The sequence below is a fragment of the Nothoprocta perdicaria genome, unplaced genomic scaffold (assembly GCF_003342845.1).
Source record: "Nothoprocta perdicaria isolate Ctin4 unplaced genomic scaffold, notPer1 scaffold_6, whole genome shotgun sequence".
In the NCBI taxonomy this organism is placed as follows: domain Eukaryota; kingdom Metazoa; phylum Chordata; class Aves; order Tinamiformes; family Tinamidae; genus Nothoprocta; species Nothoprocta perdicaria.
Genome location: NW_020455865.1, coordinates 928,440 through 948,545, shown reverse-complemented (window position 1 = coordinate 948,545; position 20,106 = coordinate 928,440). Strand labels below are relative to the sequence as shown.

The 20,106-nt window shown below is 41.9% G+C and overlaps 1 protein-coding gene across 1 annotated transcript; it reads right to left on the bottom strand.

Moving 5' to 3' along the window:
• Positions 1-436: 436 nt before the first annotated feature.
• On the bottom strand, positions 437-18,932 carry PSMB7 (proteasome subunit beta 7). Its single transcript, XM_026049420.1, has 7 exons — positions 18,843-18,932; positions 18,677-18,774; positions 18,065-18,205; positions 17,748-17,863; positions 11,984-12,042; positions 2,479-2,630; positions 437-661 (listed from the first exon to the last, which is right to left on the bottom strand). Exons 2-7 carry the CDS (start codon positions 18,730-18,732, stop codon positions 550-552), a joined length of 636 nt encoding a protein of 211 aa, XP_025905205.1. The 5' UTR covers positions 18,733-18,774; positions 18,843-18,932; the 3' UTR covers positions 437-549.
• Positions 18,933-20,106: the final 1,174 nt, after the last annotated feature.

Sequence of the window (20,106 nt, the reverse complement as noted above, 5' to 3'; positions counted from 1 at the left end):
GAATGAATGAGAATGAATGTAAACATTTGACGATTGCGGTGACGTAACTGTTTAGCTCAATAGGAGTGCTCAGGATTTTCATAGCAWGTTTTTTAATATAAATAGGCATATATAAAAAAAAAAAAAGATCTTGCTAAATTAAAAACAGACAGAAACTGGGCTTAAGTAGAAAATCCTTCCCGTTCCTACTTTGTTTTCCCCGGGGCTGAAGCTGAAAAGCAGCCCTGGCAGCTGCCTGGTAGCTCCCAGCTCGGGGTGCAGCCCTGCACAGGCAGGAGGCTGCAACTGAGGCTCCAAGAGCCCAGCTCCCCAAATAGGATGATATGGATCTTTCTTCTAGGGCAGAATAGTTCTGCATAAGCCTCACTTTTCAGCAGACAGAATGGAAAAGAAAAAAAAAAAAAGTAGAATTGTCAGAAACATTCCTTAGGWGACAGGTAAGAATTCTTTATTTTTCTCAGTTGCTTATTTTTCTTCATRGAGGAAGGCTTCTAAAACTGAAGTGTAACTAACACTGGGCTCAGCAGCACCAGCACTGCCCAGGGGAGTTCAGGAAGTGTCCATAGTTTGTACAGTTTCATCCACCACCTCMATCTCCAGGAGTGCTACGTGCTCAGTGAGAATGGCAGTAGTTCCTTTTTCACACTTGTATCTACCCAACCTGTTAGAGAAAAAAGTGGAAGTTAATGGGGAAGGTGAACCAGGAAACTCAAGCTTTAAAATTCAGGATGTAAGTATTTTCTCTGGTGTGGGGGTTTATTACATGAAGTTTATCACAGAAACCCAAAGCTAACATTTAAGCCAAGATGTCCACAGTCCAGCCCTGCTTCTGCARTCTTGCTCAGCTGCCTGTAAAAAGGAGCTTTTCTCCTGGCCCCGTTTACCCCGTGAAGTGCAAGTCTCCTCTGAGCTGTATCATGGATGTTCTCCCTGTCTGACCGCCCACGAGGGCTCTGCTCACAGCTCTGCTCATGCGGTTGCAGGTACCAAGTGCAGAGGAGCTGTAACTGGAGCAGGGCTGTTCCTCGTGCCTTTGGCAATAGTGTCTGTCTTAAAAAAGAAGGGAAGGAAAAAGTGATTTCTTTCAACTCTACTATTTTGGCAGCAGACTGAAAAGTTGCACAACTTGTTACACTTAACATAAAAGTACATATTGCAAAACCCTGTAACTGCCTCGGGGGCTGTGAATCACTGATTAGGCAACGCAGCTCACCGAACAACATGTCTGAGTGTCAGAAGGAAAATGTGTCAGCTCCTCTAACCCTAAAATGTTGCTCACTTCAGAATTTCATCATCTCTGCATCCTGAATATTCTCAGTATTAAAAAGATCATATTACACTTAAATGTAACCTTCCTCCCAATACATTTTGTAGTTGAATATTTCTGAACTAAATTCAGGAGATTCAAAATGACTGTTTTTAGGGGTACCATAATACCACCTTTGTGAAGGATTTCCACGTGTTACAAAATGCTGAAGTTTAACATGTTCTGCAGCCCTTCCCTGTGCTTTGAGGAACTGAACACTGAGAACCATAAAATGGAGGAGACTGCACAGAAATCTCCTCCTGAGGGGGCCTGCCAAAGGAAAGGGCTGGAAAAGGCAGCACAAGAAAGAGCAGGACAGGGCTGCCCCCCCGGAACAGCATGAGTGCCCACAACCTGCAAAGGGTTTGGATCACTTATACGCAAAGTGGGAATCAACTTTAATCTGACTAAAGATCTTGCTACTGCCAAAATTAGCTATTAACTTTTCAGAAAGTTACAGCAAACAGCTGCAGGTTTTGTATGAGAAAACAGTGATGATCCAAAAAAAGTCTATGGTTCTTAGCAGTCTTCAAAGGGGAGGGTTTATTTTCCAACCACTGGCTAGAAAAGCCTTCCAGAAGGGGAGTGAAACACAGCAGCAGAGCTATGGGCTGCAGGCCTGGGCTTTGCTGCTGTTTTTGTCCCCGCAGCGAGCTCTTACCTCATGGCTAATGACAGGCTGTGCTGCCAGCTCTCCCTTCTCCACGCTGCCRGGCTAAATTTAGGCAGCGCTGCAAAGGGTACCAGGCTTTGGCACCAGGCACAACTTTGAGCAAAAGAGCAGCCGAACAGGACTGCGCTGCTGCCCAGCAGCTAAAGGAGAAACGTGTTGCTCAGCCACCAGGGAGGAACTTCATCAGGCTCAAACAGCCCGGTGCTCCAAGCCCTCTCCCTGGTCGGTGCAGGTAAGTGATTTATTTCCTTCCAGTGTTTGTAAATTCCACTAAAAACTTCAATATTTGACTGCAAGCCATTAGTTAAAAGCTAATATATTAAGCACAGATCTCAAGACAATCCTCTAATAGCTATCAACTACATAAAGCAGGTTAGATAATGTCTGACARCTTTTAAAAATAGATTTAAGAAATAAACTGAAAATTCATTGTATCGCGGAAGACAGGAAATAGTTAGCAAAAGCACATTAGATAATGCACAGCTTCAGAAATACCGACCTTTCCCCTTTTTTGTTGGCCACATCATATGGACGGAGGAAATCCAACTTGTTCTTGCTTATAACACAGAGATCTATGTTGCTGCCAGAGCCCAGATCATTGTATATGCCAGCTGCAATGGCATTCCTCACAAGCTGTTTGGCTTCCTCTTCCTGGAAAAGTCAAAAAAGCTGTCAGTGCACAAGTGTTGGCATTTTGCAGCAATGTTTGTCCATGTGACAGTGGAAGCTGTGAGCTCTCAAATGCTAAATGAGATATCAGCGCCTTTTTTATCCGCGCCGCCCCGCGGAGCGCGGTCGTCGGCGCCCGGGGCAGGGACGGTGTCTGAAGGGCAGGTCGTTGAAGCCGTGTGTGCCCCGCTGCAGCCCGGAGCCCTGCTACATTGCCAAGGAACTGAATTAAGACCTTTGTTTTAATCAATGCTGGGAAAAAGGAAGCAGCTCCCTGATGCTACCTGCCAGGCTCTCGTGCACGTGCGCAATGCGAGGTCCCTGCAGTGCCCTCTCTAACAGCTGTATCCAAATTAAACATCCGCACTGGATGCACAGTAGCTTCATTACAGGCCGTCCCTAGGTAGTGCCTATTTGATCAGCCTCCGCAGGCCTCGGGCATGACGGGAGAGACAGCGGCCCTCGAGAGGTGCCGTGCTGCCCTCCCCGGGCACCCACGGGTGTGACGAGCACGGGGACCGGGCAATGAACCAGGCGCCGCCGCCCGCAGCGAGCCGGGGCCCTGTATCGCTCCCCGCGGCCTTCCTGGTGTCTCAGTGTCTTTGGGGAGCGTGAAGAACACCGTAAATATTCCCGTCGGGGTTCGGCAGAGGCAGCTGAGCTGCCTGCCCCCCGGCCGAGGTGCCTCCGTGCCGYGAGAGCAGCGCGGCGGCGACCAGCCCTGGTCTGTAACTGCTGCTCTGGGCTGCTTGTAACCGAGCTGCTCAGTCCATTCCCGTTCTTATCTGCATTCATCTTTTAGAAAAGAGGAAATACTAAATTACACTTTCTACCGAGCCGACTTGAACAAAACCCTGCAAATAGTAATTTCTGTTTGTTATGTCAATTTTTGGTAGCAGCATTCTCACTGTTATTCACACATACAAGACTAATCCTCTAGATGATTCATTGCATGCTAAGGCTATTTTATACAGCGCTCACTCTCTCTCTCTAAACATATTTAAAATCTCAACCATAGCAAAAGTTAAGGATATTAAAGCAAATGACAAACTGTATGTAGATATGTTTTAAAATTAGGCAGCAGCAGCAGTAGGTTTAAGCTATCACGTGTGCTGCTATTGTAAGGAAAGCATCACTACCCAGGCAGTCGGATGTGTGGTTTCCCTTTCTTTCTTTTCAGAATTTCCAAATTTTTAAAACAAGTTTTGCAGAATCATCTTTTAAGTTAAACACTTCAGTATATATTGACTTGYAGAAGGTAATCTTTCTATTAATCTATTTATAACAAAGTATTTCTTTACACAGACGGTACAGTCAACAGAGATAAGCTATAGTGACACCAAGGCACCTACCACACTGAGAAAGGTCTAAAACAATCTCAGCTCTTTCATCTGATATAGTGCAGCCCAGTTCATGAGCCTGGAGTAATTCTAATTATAGRGAACCCTGATGCAGTGCTCTGTTCATTTCCTATTCCCTTTTCATAATTTAGAAAGATGACCAGAACGACCGTGACAGAAACAGTCCCTTCCTAGAGATCCTGCATACAAAGTTTTAGCAAGAACTGCTATTTTATGACCAGAAAATAGGGGGTTATAATGAAAGTGCTGACACAAGCTTAACGACAGGGGCATGAATGAGTGACTGTAATAATTAATCTTAAAGAAAAAAACCCCAAACCCTAAAAGTTCAGAGTACATAAAAGGAGCACTTCCTGCTTTATGGTTGCAAAGACCAAGCTAACTGGGAATATCATTCTCTCGGGTCCACACTGCTTCTTAAATGAGATTACAGCAAGAGTGATATACTGTAATACAAGTCAGTTGTGACAAGCAGCACTTTATAGAGCTATCTGTTTGTCTCCATCACTGCATCGCACAATGTGTCCCAGGACTCCAATGTGCAACTCCATTTACCAGTACATGACAAATGGGCAGCACTTGTAAAAGGCACAAAGAGGTCCAGATCAGCCATGTAATGGTCACCACAGATGCACCCGAGCGCTGGAGGGGGGGAAAAACAGACCCCCACGTTCATTAAACTGACCAGTAATGGATCTTTCAAAACGTGTCTTAGGAATAGTACAGTAAAGGCTAAAATAAACAACTCAGCATGGAAGGCTAATCTGAAATAGTGTTTGATAAATTATTTATAACACAGACAATTGTCTGCATTTAATATTGGAGCCACTGGTAGCGTCTTTAAAAGATGATTTATGTGTTGTAATGCCATTAAGCTTTATATGGGCCCACTGCTAGCTATAAAGTCTGCTGAGATTTAGAGAATGAGTTTTAAACTGTCACTGCAACATCATAGTAGATAGAGACTGTATTAAATCTTTACTTTAAACCTGTTATCTGGAGAGTTGCATTTTGTAGACACTCAGGATCTGATAGATTACCTCTCTACATCTGCTATGGTGCAAGTCACAAACAGCCCCAATAAGGAACTTTTCCACATTATTCTTGTATATGGCTTGAATCCAGTTTCTCTTCTCACTTAAGCAATTTCTAGATTTCAAGTGTTACTGAAGTAAAAAGATGAGACTTCTAGAGAGTGCATGGCTACTTGTACCTCATAATAATACTCTATTTGATAATATCTATAAATAAATGTTCTATTGCTCCCGAAGTATAAAGAGAGGCTGCAATAATGCTGTGAGTATGATTTCCTGGACATTCAGGTAATCTTACAAGTTTAAACTGGAGATGTTTTTCTATACTGAAACAAAACCTGTAGAAAGTTCTTTGTTTTCATGTCTATCGAAGCCCGGTTAATGCCTTCTGCCCTTATTGCCAGTATCCAGTCCGATAATTTAGACCTAGCTGAATGCTTTCATGAGCCTCACCAACAATCTGAAAGGTTACTATCTGAAGAGAGCTGGGACTAAATGGCTTGTGCGACCCTAAAATTTGGTGTCTGTCATCTGGGAACATTCCATGCAAACCCACTGAAATTAAACTCAAAGACTCTTCCCCACTTCAGCCAAGTGGAATACAACCATACAGGGATCTGTGTCCTGTGACAGGGGAAGACAGAGTCTCCTCCATTCTGCTGAACTTCAGCCATGTAGTATTCTAGAATTGGTTATGTTCTTAAAAAAAAAACAACAAAAAAACTCTAAATCCAAAGGAAAAATATGCATATGCCTTCAAATAGCATATATGTGTTTATTTTTACTGAACAGATGCCACAKCCTAAGATAAGCAGAAGTAGAGTGATTGCTAAAGCAAATGTGAGAGGGAAAATACCTACTCTAATACTGTATGTGTAAAGCAGCTGAAGTTAGTTTAAGTGCAGGTGAAGTCTATCATGTCATTTGCTCGTTCTCCCACAGCCTTATTTAAGGAGGAACTGAGATGCCCTCAGTTCTGAAACCCTTCCATTTGCTTGCAGGGAGGTGAGCAAGTGACTCAGGATTTGCATAACAAACAGTGTCAAGAACTCAAAGCCTATTAAATATGATGAGAATTTTCTCTCCAGAATACCTCCTGTACAAATGCTGTGAATCACCCCTTCTGCTCGGAATTACTTCTGCTCTAAGGTAACTTTACTTATTTTTGTCTAGTTTTTAAAGGAGGATTCTTATTACAAAAAAAATTTATACTGCATTTTACAAGTTTTGCTGTGCATAATATTTATGTAACTATATTTTTTCAACTGTTTTCTGTTAAGAAGTTTTCAAGTGAAATACACCTGCCTATACTCCTAATTGTTATTCTYGGCAATTACAGTATTTTCATGTTCCATTGGTGCAGGCGCCTGCAAGCCCAGCCCCAGCACCACCTCCCCCTCTTGCACATTGTGCACCACACAAGTATAATAAACCACGTTAATATTTCATACCAGTGTGAAATATGCTGGAGTATCAATTCAACATCTGCTGTCTTTAGGGTACTGGCGTCCCGCAGAGACACTTTCAATTTGTAATTGAGTTCTATACTGAATTAATCAGCAGTTTATCTTTTTTAGTAAAATAATGTCTTCCCCACTAACCTGGATTTACATTAACAATTTATGCCAAATTACCTGCCAAAGCAAAAAACTTATGTGATTCGAAGCTACTATTCAATAATGTTAGTTCCTATATTTCATGCCTTACGTGAAGACTGCTACAATACATAGTTTCTGAGGTATGGAATTAAATAACGATCTCCCCTCACAATTGCAGGATTTTTTTAACAGTATCTATCTCCATACTTAGAATTAATATAAAAATGCATATAATCCATCACTACTTGTGTCGGGATAAAGTTCATGGATTTTAGGAAACTGATTCTCAGAACAGAATGAAGATGCTCAGTAGTAAAAGAAACGTGATTTCTATGTTGTCAACGCAATATCCTCAGTTTTGTTAGAGCTGCATTATCTGCAGTGACACACCAAAGAGCAGCTACTAGGGAGTAACAAGAAATGTAAACCATGGAAAAAACCCTAATCTATATAGCACAACTGTATATTTTTATCGGGGGGGGGGGGGGGGGAACCACCCAAGTCTTATGCTCCTGGCAGTGGTTTTCCTCTTGAAGACACAAATATCCTGTGAGGCCCTTCCCGGGCAGGGAGCCTGGGCTCGCAGCCGGGCTCCTCCGCGCTGCTCTGCTCACCCAAAGCTCCCGTCTCGCTGTGGGTCCCTGCAGCCTCTGCTCCACCCTGCACACCTGGGCTCTGTTTTCCTGGGATCTGCAGTCATGGGAATACACTGACTGAGACGGTTTAACCTGGAAACCTGCTCCTGAGGAATGCATCAAAAGGAATTGCCTGCCCAGCACCTACCCTGCGCGCTGAAATGATCATGGCTGTGTTTATTTAGTACCAAGTTTAAAGTCCTACTTTTCAAAGGTGAGGAAATGGGTGCTTTTTCCATGCAGCAAAGCCCTATTTAATCTACGGCAAAACTAATTATCTTGAGATAATCTGTAAACTGAAAACTAGAAGAAACAGTTACGTTCTACAGTGGAATCAGTCCAAGGTGCGTATCTATGAAAGAAGATGAGAACAGTACTGACTGTCTAAAGTGTCAGGCAGCAATTTAGTTAATGTATAATGATTTTAATTTAAAAGGAAAAAACGGCATGCCAAGCCTTCATTTTCTGGATGACTGTCTGTGCTAACACCTGAAACTTACCCAGGCAAATACATGGCTCTAAGGGAGAAAATAATACAGGTATGTGAGGAAAGCCTGAAATCTGTATCAACGTGAGCTCTGTCAGTGAAGATATGCCACTAACTGTCACTGAGTAATGAAATAAACAGATATACAGAGCACATAAATACTAAGTACTTATTTTTGTATGAGAAGTCAGGTTTTTTCATTTACCTAATCCCTGTGTTTGACACCAACAGGGTTCAAGTATCTCAGGCAGGCTCTTCAGCTTAGCTCTGATAGTCTGGCTTGATCTCTATTGTCTGGTGTCTGAGTTCAGCCGAGAAACCTCCCAGCAAGTGGTCACCTTCCTCTGGAGTCATTAAACCTCTGGCTGTCAGCTGGTGGGATTAGCCTGCAGACTTCACACCTGAGCCCTGTGGTGGGATGCGGGTGTTCTGATCACCATCACTAATGAATACAGAATTCATATGCAGCCTGTCATTGCTCCTGAGCCCCGAATCGCACACAGGYGGGCTAAATAAGACTGATGAGACAACTACTCTTGAAAATTAGAGTTAGACAGTTTCCAAAAATACCTCCGTGTTACTGTTAGTAGCTAATAAACAAAAATACTGCCACCATACAGAGGGGCGGTAGGAAATAAAACACAGAAATATATCTGAATGATTTGTATATCAGCYGTTTAAAAATGGGAGAAAATGACAAATCTTGAGGAAATTTTTGTACAACACCCTATGCATTTTTTACCCAAACGAAAGCTTTGCAGGGCCCCTGGCATTTAGACCATCTCGCCCTTCAATGCAGCGAAGGCCCTGCCGAGGAGGCCCCTGTGCCGGCCCTCACCAGGACCTCAACGAGCAGCAGCGAGGCCAGCAAGAAGCCTGGGAGCCGGGGGAGCCTCTGCCTGCACGTTTTGCAGCACTTCCGATCTCCTCCCTTCTATTATTCTTCGYTGTGAACACAACATCCTCTGACAGCGGAGAAGGTTACTAGCACCAACTTGTCCCCATCTGCTTGCCCCTTTTCCATTTTGTGCAGGTTACACAAACCTGCAAATAAAAAAAGATAACTGGAATTCCAGCATTTAATACTACACAAAGAATTTTTCTTAGGTCATAATGATTTCCGTATCTATTTCTTTCCTGTTGTTTATAAGGTCAGAATCTGTGGAGCTATTTGCAAAAGCTGACTGTGAGGTTTAAAACCATGTGGCTACTCTATTGAAACTCTACTGAAAGAAAAATTGGCTGCTCTGCAAGATCTTAAGCTCGAAACACTCTATTAGATGTGCTGTTCTTCCACTTATGTTTTTTAAAGTAGATCTATAGCTGCCCACATGACAGATTAATATTGTTCTACAGTAGTTAGGTGCTTGGCATTACATTTTTGAAGCATCTACAGGCCTTCAGGGCTGAAAGTGTTCACATCTTCAGCAATCTATAATGGTTCCTCTAGAGGCCAGCACTTGCTTCATAATGAAACATGCCTCCATAAATCAGCTTGCAGAAGTGGCACTCGTGTACGTCACCATCTATCTTAGCAGCTTCTCTGAAGGATGGTGGGTAGAGATCATCTCCCAGCATTGCAACCAGGGAAAGGACCATCACAGCTGGCATTGATAAAGCATGTGCTACTTAAATCTGAAGACACACTAAGTCTATGGAAAAAAAACGCATCCTGCTGGTGTTAGCATGCCTCAGGCAGTGGTAGAAGCTTCAGCAACTCATCTTCAAAAGGCAGAGAGCCAGGGCTCTAGAAACCTGCAAAAATTGGCTAAGCCTGCAGTCTTTTTTTTTTCTTTTCCTTTTTTTTTCAGTTGAGCATCTTCAAAGTCTACAATTCTAACTGTAGGGCACAGCAGCTGCCACTGCAGATTTGATCCTCTCTGCTTTTGGCAGCTCTCAACTTGAAATTCTAGCAAAAGAATTTTTCAAGTTGCTATTATTGCCTGTCATGGATTTATAAATATTGTGCACTATCTGCTGTGGCATGGCTCTCATGGGACACCAGTGCATGCCAAAAGCATAACAGAATGAAAAACAGTTCCTATTCTTCAAATAAATGCTAATTTTTTTTAACTGTGCTCACACGATGTGTTTGGTGATCAGCTTCAATAGTACAGAATATATATCAGAGGGAAAAAGGCTGATTGTCTTTTCCAGTAGTATTCAGCTGCTACTTTCATTAAGCTTGTTTAATTACATTCCAGATGCTAATTTGCAAGTCGATACCAGAGGGTGCAGGACAGTCTGCCTTTGAATCATTTTTCTGTGATGTGCTGGTCTTGCAGCACACCACTACCCTTCAGTAGCCCTAGCAAGATAKTCTGACAATTAGTGCAAAAGAAATCAGTATTCATCTTGCAGAAAAATATTAATTCTCTACCCATTATAATAATTTAATCTCCAGGAATTTTAAATTTATCATCGCTGCCACTTTATAAAAGCTTATGCAGTACACAGGTTGTGTACTTTCTATTTAATTTGTTTTAGTTTTAATAGAAATACCATTTGTTATTTGGTGATTTTACTGATATGAGTATAAGCTGGCAGACATAATGAAATATGAAGAAGTGATTAACAGTACAGTTGAGCTTTATCACTTAAAACTTTGCTGGTGCAGCTACTGCAATTATCAAATCATTGTTAGCCAGCAGAATGTTCAGCAAAAACAAGAAAAGGGGTATGGTGCACGCACGTCTTCAAGATCTAAATACCCATTTCAGCAAATCAGTAGGCAGCATTCCTACGTGCTTGTTRTAACAGTGAATATCTGCTGCCATTTAAGGTTGTGTATGAAGACAATTTAATTAGGATGACCTTTCTAAATAGGAAAAGTTGGAAATTTACCAATTTTTGGTGGCTCTTTCTAGCTGGTCTTACACAAAGAATGACTTAAAATACAAGCTTGAAAACTAGCTGAGAATGAGATAAGATTTTTTAGTTTCATAGCACAGATCTTTGACATTTGTATCTTTGAAAGGGTACTATTATTCTGTAGCTGTTGATTCCAAGGATTTGTAGGCCATGTTTTCGGTATGAATAGCACACATGCCAAGTGCACAGCCACACAGGAGGCTGCAAAAAGACTGTCATTCTCCAAACAGCATGCAGGGGGGAAAAAAAGTACAGATTCTTCCTTTATATTTAATGGTTCTTTCTATTAGTGCAACATAATGCTACTTAGAGAAGAAACTTGAGTGCCTAATGAAAAATATTCTGGTACTTCAAGCCTTCATAAAAATACTGGAGGCCAAAAGTCCAGTTTCTTCAGCTACTGCCCAACACTCCAGGACACAGAACTGCTGCATTTCTATAATTTAGCACAGCTACCACTATTTCATATAAAGCGACAGAAGAGTAACTGCTCCCAGGAATAACTGGGGAACTGCTTATCACTCACCAGCTCTTAAGCAGTTTAACTACTGGAAAACCGCCCAAAACAAATTTTTAAACCCACTGGTATTATGCATTGAGTTCCTTCATGAAATATAAGAGAGTATGACAAACTATTTTAAATTATAAATGTAAGCAGTCAGTTTCAGAAAGGAATTCTATAGAGTTATAGGATTACCCCCTGAAAATATATCCCAGTCAGTGCAATATTTGAGAGTAGTAAAGGCCAACAGTAGATGTACTATAAAGACTGGGAAAATACAACAACTTTCTGAAGTAAGTCAAGTTCTGTTTTTTCTGCATTATGATACTGAATAGCTGTAAGATTTGCTACATCTTTATTTTATATTCAAATGATATAATGAAAAGTGTTACTCGTACTGAGCATATCCCATCATCTTGAAACCTAATGCCTTTCATATTTTACTTTTATATTTGTGGTTGTTTTCACAGCTACCATGTACTCTCTTTTAACAATTAAGATACCAGCATAAAGAGAATGACCAATTACTGACAACAGCACGAAAGCAAAACCAACCTCACCAAGGCTATCAAAATCCCAAAGTCAACTGTAATCAGTAAGTTATTTGTTTTCCAAACTTGAAGGTATATTAAAATACAAAGTTTTACCAGCACTTAGGTTAGCAAGAAGTAAGATTTTTTTTTTAAAGACTGATTTCAAAGCTTTTCAGTAAGTTGACATTAAAACATTTTAAGAGCAAGAAACTAGAACAGGTTTAACTTTTCTAAAGCTTCAAACCTCTTAAATTCTTAAGGTCATGAGAATTACTGAAGGAAGAAACACTCAGCTTTTAAAGATCACTTCTTACCTCCATGTCGGGTTTGTATTTATCTTCAAACACTGCCATAGCTGCTAATGATCCAGAACCTATTGTAATAAAATTAAGACATAATGCTATTTAGACATTATTTTTAAAAGAAAATATACCAATTAAATAATAGCATCACAAAACAGTCTAAAAGTCTATTTTAGTTTAATAAATACTCTCAAGTGTCTATCCTGTTGAGGTCCAGCACCTAATTTAATCTTAAATTTACATCTTGTGTACAAAGACCTGTTGAGGCCCCATTTCTGACAGCCTTTTCTTCTTAATACTATACACTGATACAAAAATGAGGTTAGAAAAAAAATGAGTGAAGTGAATGCCACAGTTTCTAATTCCTCCTCCTCTCTTTCTGCTGTCCCACTTCTGTGCCTAGCCATGTTAGGGGATATGTCACTTAATACTGAGCCGCTCGCAATGAATAGATTGTTTTAATGAGCTGCCCTGGCACAGTCACCTTGACACACTGGGATGAGGGAACCAGCAATGGTAGCAGGGTAGGTGGCTGCTGCCATCAGGTTATTTCCCACATCTACTCTAAAACAGTTTATTATGCATTTATTTTGTGCCATTATTTTTACTTTGAACAATAACAGCTGAATAGACACAATGACAGATAGGAAAACATGCGTTTAACATTACCCCTCTGATCCACAGAAAGGAGGCACTGCAAGGGCGGCCRTGTACGAGAACCCACCTCCACCCACAGCGCTGCGGCAGCAAGCCTTATAAATCTGCTTTCCATAAATGGATATAAAAAGCAGGGTGATACTATGTGAAATTGTAAGCTCGCTTGGTTCAGAAAGAGCAAATCTGTAGGAAGATATCTTATCTGTCTGTGGCCCTGGCCATATTTCAGAGAGCTCTACTTTTGGGGAGTGAATAAAGTTACCTGCAATTTTTTACACCAATTAGAAGATTTTTTGGCATTTATTACTTTTTAACTTGTTTTGCATACTGCTATCTGTTTAGCTGGGTCACAAAGAAAGCCATATTTTCTATTTAAAATGATTTGTGTATATCGCTTGACCACCTCAATGGTTTAGTGAAAGAAAAAGGCAGCGATTAAACAGTTTCAAATGAGGTGTCCTGCTGATTTTATCAAGTCTGCTGAATGTATAATGAAAAAGGAGAAGCTGACAGTGACACTGTTGAGGAAATACAGACTACCTTATCTGAACCATTTAAGGAGGTCCAATTATAGATCAAATTTAAAGGGTAGAAACAGCAAATTTACAGACACAAATCAATGAACATGGTAATCCCAATGAATATGACAGATATTCCTGTTACAGAATATTGCTCTGGTTGAGGATCATTACCTTTACAGTACCAAATACATCACATCTAAAAGCAGTAGGACATTCTCAGTGTGTACTTGTATTACAAGCAATGACTATTCATTTATACCTCTGAGCAATACGAAACTCCATTTTTAAATGCTGAAACTGGGAATAAAAAAGATTTTTAACAGACTAATAGCAGAAATGAACTGCTGATACAACAGAGCAAATCACCAAGTAAAAGTAATTTTACAGAACCTTTAACCAGGGTCAAAATTAGGTCTGTTCCAAAGCAAATACAGGACTCAAACCATAAAACTTRTGGAATTACACAGCAAAGAGAAAATCTGTGAACCAAAGCAGAAGTTGGAAATACGGTTTTCTTATTGCAGCAGCTATAACAGCAGACCAGTCTCAGGCATGAGGAGACTGTGCAGCACTTCCTCGTGTGCGGGAAAGAGCTCTTCCCTAGCCCAGATATRGAGTGCCCAGCAAAAGTTAAGTTGTAGCAAACGCGTTTCCTTTAGGTAGAAACAAGTTTTAAATTTTTCATTCATAAGGTCTGGAGAAAGAATCCAAGGACTACAGAATATAACCTATGTATTCAGGACACTGCCACTTCATACACCCAATATTCAATGTAAACCACTGAGTATTATTAAAACACAGCGGTTTAATCTCAAACTTATTAAAACATTCAGGGAAACAGCATCATTATGTAGTATGCTTAACTGAGCTTAGATTCAAAATAATACCAAAACAAGGTATTTATCTAAGTCAGATATTTATTTAATCTGGAATCTTAATTATATACAACAAATGCAATCTCAGAATGCTTAGTCTGACAAAGTATTCTTTAAATATTTGAAAGCTGCAGCTGTTCTGTGAATCAGCAATGATAATAAGTACAACTGGTAAAGCCTTCATGTTGTTACATAAAGTTATGTTATTACATAAAAGTTCAGATACAAACTTTTAGCCATTTAAGAAAAAAATATTTTAACTGCTATGAATTAGTTCAGGAACTCAGTCATCAAGGAAAGAAGTCTTATTGGCCCCACATAATTGATTTTGTGTAAGTTTTAAATAAGCTTGAGAAATACTAATCAAATATTAATTTAGCATCTGAACATACAGAAGCATGGATGGACAGCCAAAATACCAGATTTGGATTGAGCTGAGACACATTAATCTTTTCAGTCTAATAATGAGCATGAACCAGAGAATTTATTTGTAAGACAGTAAGAGTTTATTTCTGTCCTTGACTTTTTTCTTTTTTTATTCTTTYRTAAGTCTTTATGACAGAGTCATTCAAAAATTTGCAGGATTTGACTATAATACACTCACWTTAAAAATCCCACTTKGCCTTTACTTAAGGAGTTGTACAATTTCAATATTAGATTTGAAGTGATAGATAATTGTTGATGCACAGAAGAATAAAAAGAGCTAACGATTTCTTTTGCATTTTGCAACTGCAGTTGCTTTTTAAAACATTGAACAGGATCTTTTTAGCAGAAYGCTCATTGAAGACAACTTCCTATTGCTAAACAGGGTCCCGTTTCATCGAGCAAGGACCTGTTTGCTACGTCAGCCTGCCAYGCTGGAGGATGAACGCAGCCTTGGGAGAGCAACATTTAGAACCTGCTCATCAGTCAGTGTCAGGCCTCCCTGACAGGACACTTATTCACACCCGCTCATTGTTATTCAATTTGCTGCTCATTCCAGGTAAGAATTCGGTGATCTCCACAGCCCCATCGATTGGGATCATTTTTCACCCTGGTTCCCGGCTGAGGGGCCTCGTCTCGGTGGTGGTGCTGCTTGCTCTGCAGGCCAGCACTGCCAATGCCTGAAGAGCTGATTTATGAATATGAAGCAACGCTGGTACCGGGGGACTAGGTTTAGCCACTAGAGACCACTGGAACATACTTACAGTATCTGAAAGCTGAACTACAGATTTCAAGTGGTTTAATTTTATGCATGCATTTCATTATAACTCTTGGCCAGAAGCTTTCCTAGACAAGCCAAGCAATCAGACCATCTTGCATCGTTTGCTGAAATCTGTTTTTATCCTTTGTCAGCATAAACAGGTTAATTTGATGTTTTCACTCCTGAGTAAGCACTGAATATTTTTTAAATCTACCTTGCAAGGGAGGATACCACTGCATTCATCCACAACCACACACCAACCAAGATATTTGGGGGAGTAGGGGCAAGGGAGGAAACACACAAAATTACTCAAACACACTCCCTTYTGAATATTGAATTTCCAGAAATTAACTGGCCAGTTTAATAAACTGCATGTAGAACATCTGAAAAGTGATACCTGCACCTAGCTGCACTCAATTCTATAGAAACTCTCTGCAGTAGCTGTTTAAAACTGCAAAATGCCTACAAAAATTCCATCAATAGGTTACTCAGTTTATAAATTATTTGACTTGAATACTCAAATTGCTAAAGGATGCCTGTTTGCTTAGGATATTACAATATTCCTTAGAGCTGAATGTGATCCAAAGTATATTTTTTGCATAGGAATTAATGAGCTTCAGTATGTTTATTTACATTACAGATGTACCTAGCAGTGATATGTACATGCATGCCACTGAAAATATAATGACTCAGTGAAGATATGAAAGTGAACTTCTTCAGGAAGCATATGCTGCATCAATCTGAGCATGCAATAACCTGCTGAAGTAACAGGACCTTATTTTCAGAACTGCACAGTATGCTGACAGAGCAGTGTTTTTAAACAGTGCCTTGGGGTTGCATCTTACTGCAGGTTTTTGGTTCCTGAGCCATAAGATTAATACCATGCTTCACTTTTGCTTGAAGGCAGCCCATTTGTACTACATATTCCCCTCTAATACTTCTTGCAAAGCTCCTCACTCACCATATTTTTTTTTGAGGTTTACAAGGATTCTTCAGGCTTTTTATATATTATTCAAACATTGCCCATGGTCACTGCACAGACAAGCAGCGTCAGTGTAGCAACTACTGCATGTGGCAACGTAAMGGACATTTCATTGAGAAAGACTTTGCTTGAAAGCATAGACAAGTGACCAGACAACATCCACAGCACACAAGGAATCAAAGTTTAAGCAGAAGTGAATTGAAGGCTTCCTACTTATGTGATTTTTTCCTGGTACAAGGTTATTTTTGTGGGATGAAAGATGAATGGCCACGATTTTCAAGTATCCCATTTTCAGGCTTTTAAAACAAAAGTGCTAAAGGAACAATATACGTGGTGGTTGTGGGACTTTATTCAGGCAGTCAGCTGCTAAGAGCAATATGAAGTCATTTATGGTTTTATAGTTCATTTTATTAGGTATAAGGCCGTTAAAAAAATCATACATTTAAAGGAAACGGGCATTTACACCTTTTAAGGTATCAAAGGCTAACCAATGACATCACATAGCATAACTGTTACATAGATCTTATTTGCCAAGTAAATAATTTACCCATTTATTTGGTAATGGCACCATCTATTGGTTCTATACCATCTTTGCAGAATTTCTGTAAATTTATTAGAGTTCTCATTTGAAACTGAATCCACTTAATTGACTTAAACTGTTAAAACAGTTCAGTTTTAAGAGGCATGTGATACCTTATTTGTTGAAGTGGATGTTCAATGTAAAGATAGATGTTAAAATACTACCAATTTCATTAACTTTCTGTATACATTTTGGTTTAGCAGTCAAAACCTCTCAAAATGGCTAACATGCACGGGACTGATCTGTCCCACAGAAAACCTCATGGTCAGTAGCATTTATAAGACACACTTTTCTAAGCTTTTCTTTAACCCATTTTTAGCTTTTGCTTTCAATTTTGGTAAGAAGAAAGACTCATTATATATATTAGTCTTCCTCAGTTAAGTCAGGATCAATATTGTGTTCCCTGTTCTTCTCTAGGAGACTTCTATTGGATCTCAAAGGAGTTCACTTTTCCCCTGGACATGTACTGCACCAGTACATGCTGGGAGCCGACCTGCTGGAAAGCAGCTCTGCACAGAAGGACCTGCGAGTGCTTCCTTGTGGCCAGGAAGGAAAGCTTGAAAGAGTAATGCCTAATAACTAATGGTGTGTATAATAACAATGCATAATGTGTGTATAATAATGCCTAATAACTAATGCCTAGTAACTTATGGTGGTGTGCTACTAATTTCACTTTGACACCTCTTCATTAGGTAGGATAAGGCCAACATTTCTCTCTTGAGAAGCCCCAAACAGTACTTAAGACCCATTATTATACACTGAAAGCAAACCAGACTGGTGCTGCTTCACTAGAATGAAGCGCTTCCCTGAGTAAGAGTTTTTTCAAAGTATGAAAGACAAAACAAAATATTGCACTTGCCTTACAATTTAATCTCTAAAGTCTGAACTCACAGCTAGTCACAGGAATTTAAATAATAAACTCAAACATTTAAGCTTCTTCCCCGGAGTTCTGTTGCAATATTGTGGGATATCACTTACCCATGGTAACGTAAGGCAATTTATCAGTTGATCCATGGGGATATATGCTGTAGAGGTGAGGTCCAGTGACGTCTACTCCCCCCAAAACCAGGGCAGCACCAATGTAGCCTTGGTACCTAGGAAGAATGATCATCTGTGAATCTGAACACCTTTGTGAAAGCTCTTGTTCTCTTTAAACACAATGTATGCACTACAGAAATTTTCTGCAGTTACACGACCTGCATCTCAAAGTCACGTAGACTTAGAGATGACTCTCTCTGCTCAGATCTTATCCTGCTTTTTCAACAACATTATAAATAAGAAAACCATTCACTTACCTGAAAAGCATTTGCTTTAGCATCCGATTAGCTGTGGCAACTCTCGGGAGCCGGCCAGTTGACAGCGAATGGAGCTCCAGGTTGGAAGAAATGAGCTGAGTTGTCATTTCGGTATCKGCCGCTGTCCCAGCGCCGCAACAACTGGAAAACATTGCCAGCAATTGGGAAAGGTGAGGAGTGAAATGCCTCTGTGGGGCCAAATCCGACCTCTGTTTGCTTTATCCAACAACCCTAAATCGCCCTCCTGTCCCCAGTGTGTTCTCAAGGGAACCACATGGCTTTTATAGTTGGTGAGGGGCTTCCTTCTCCTCTTGTCCCAAGACTTTCAGAGTTCCTTCAGTGCAAAACTGTCACTACTAGTAACCCTAGAGGATGCCATATAGAAGTACATGCTGAAAAACTTTAAATCTAGTAACAAACACCCTTGGGCTGTAAATACTCATTTTGTGTTCCTCTTTCTGCAGGTAGAGAGGGGAAAATCCAGTTTTTATTGACATATTCCACGTTTCCACAGCGTGGCCCAGGACAGCTGGCTCTGGAYGCTACACGCGCGTTTCAACACCGCTTATTCCCCGCAAGGAAAGCGTCCGGGCTGCTGCCAGCAAGACTCACTAGATGTTGGGCGCGATGAAGTGTATCTTGGAGCAGTTCTTGTCGGCCACCACCATGCCCTCGGTCGCCCTGGTGTCCGCGCCGAGCACGATSCCGTCCTGCGGGGAGGCGCCGTGAGCCGCGCGGCCCGCCCGTGACTCAGCGCCCGCCGCCGCGCCCGCCTCACCTTGAACACCACGCCGGCGATGGTGGTGCCCGTCTTGCGCGCCGCGGGCACCCGCAGCCCCTTCTGGCCCAGCTCGGCCTCCACCAGCGCGTTCCTGCAACACGGCGCGACAAGTGGCGCCGGGCAGCGGCCGCCCCCGGAGCCCCGCGGCCGCCCCCGGAGCCCCGCGGCCGCCCCCGGAGCCCCGCGGGCGCCGCCATCTTCTCGCCGTCGGCAGGGACGGGCGGGCGGCGCCGCGCGAGCGGTTCCGGGTCGTCCGCCTGCGCGCGCAGCGGCGCCGGGCGGCGGCGGGGCCGGGGCCGAGCCTGGACCGAGCCGGGCCTCGAGCAGCGGGCCCCGAGCACTGGGCACTGCTCCGCTCCCTCACGGGGCCCGGCCGCGAAATGGCGGCCGCGGCGGGGCCCGGGCGGGCAAGGCGCTGCCCGCGTTAACCTCGTTCATTCTGTTGTTCTGTGTGAAACGGAAAGTTTGTACCAAACGGGCAGTGTTTCGGCCTCTGTTTACACCTTGCGTGGACTCGCCCTGCCCTGTTGCTTCTTCCTTTGCCTCGGTGGCCTCGTGTTTGCAGCGACAGTGAATGCTGCGTGGRCTCCACGTTGTGCAGTGCGTTTTGGATAAAGCTTGTGGATTTCCAAGCCAAAGGAAAGCAAGGGTCAAAAGGGGAAAAATGCAATTTTATACGTGGATCTTACAAAAAGAAACTTTTGCATGAGAGCTGTTCAGCAGGAATGGCAAATCCGCCCAAGAATTCAGGGCTCTTCATGCAACAGTATATGGTGAGATAGAAATACCCTTTCCAAAATCAGGGAAATCCTGCTGTGTGTCAAGAAGGTCAATGAAATCAACCCAGTATTTTTCTGGATGAACTGCAGTGGACTTCACTTTACCTTTTCCGGTAGCGCACTGAGGTTTTGAAGAGATTGTCCCAATGTATCATTAGATAGCAGAGCTGGTGGCAACAACTCCAGATACTGAGAGCGTTGCAAGCACGTAGTGGGACTTTTCTAAAGACTGCCACGCTTCAGATCTGCTTTCTGGGTGCCCAGGTGACTGAAATTACAAGCCTTGCTGCTTAGAAAGATTTAAGTAAGATGTTACTGGTTTCAAATGTTAAATGCGCACAAGCACTTGGCAGAGGGAACAAGAATGAGCTCCCGATGGGGCTGTGGAGGTGCCATGGGGACACCCCGCTGGTGCAAATTGAAGCCTGGTGCCATGGCTGGAAGCAGCTCTGTCTGCTGAAGAGGAGGAGCAGGAACCTGAG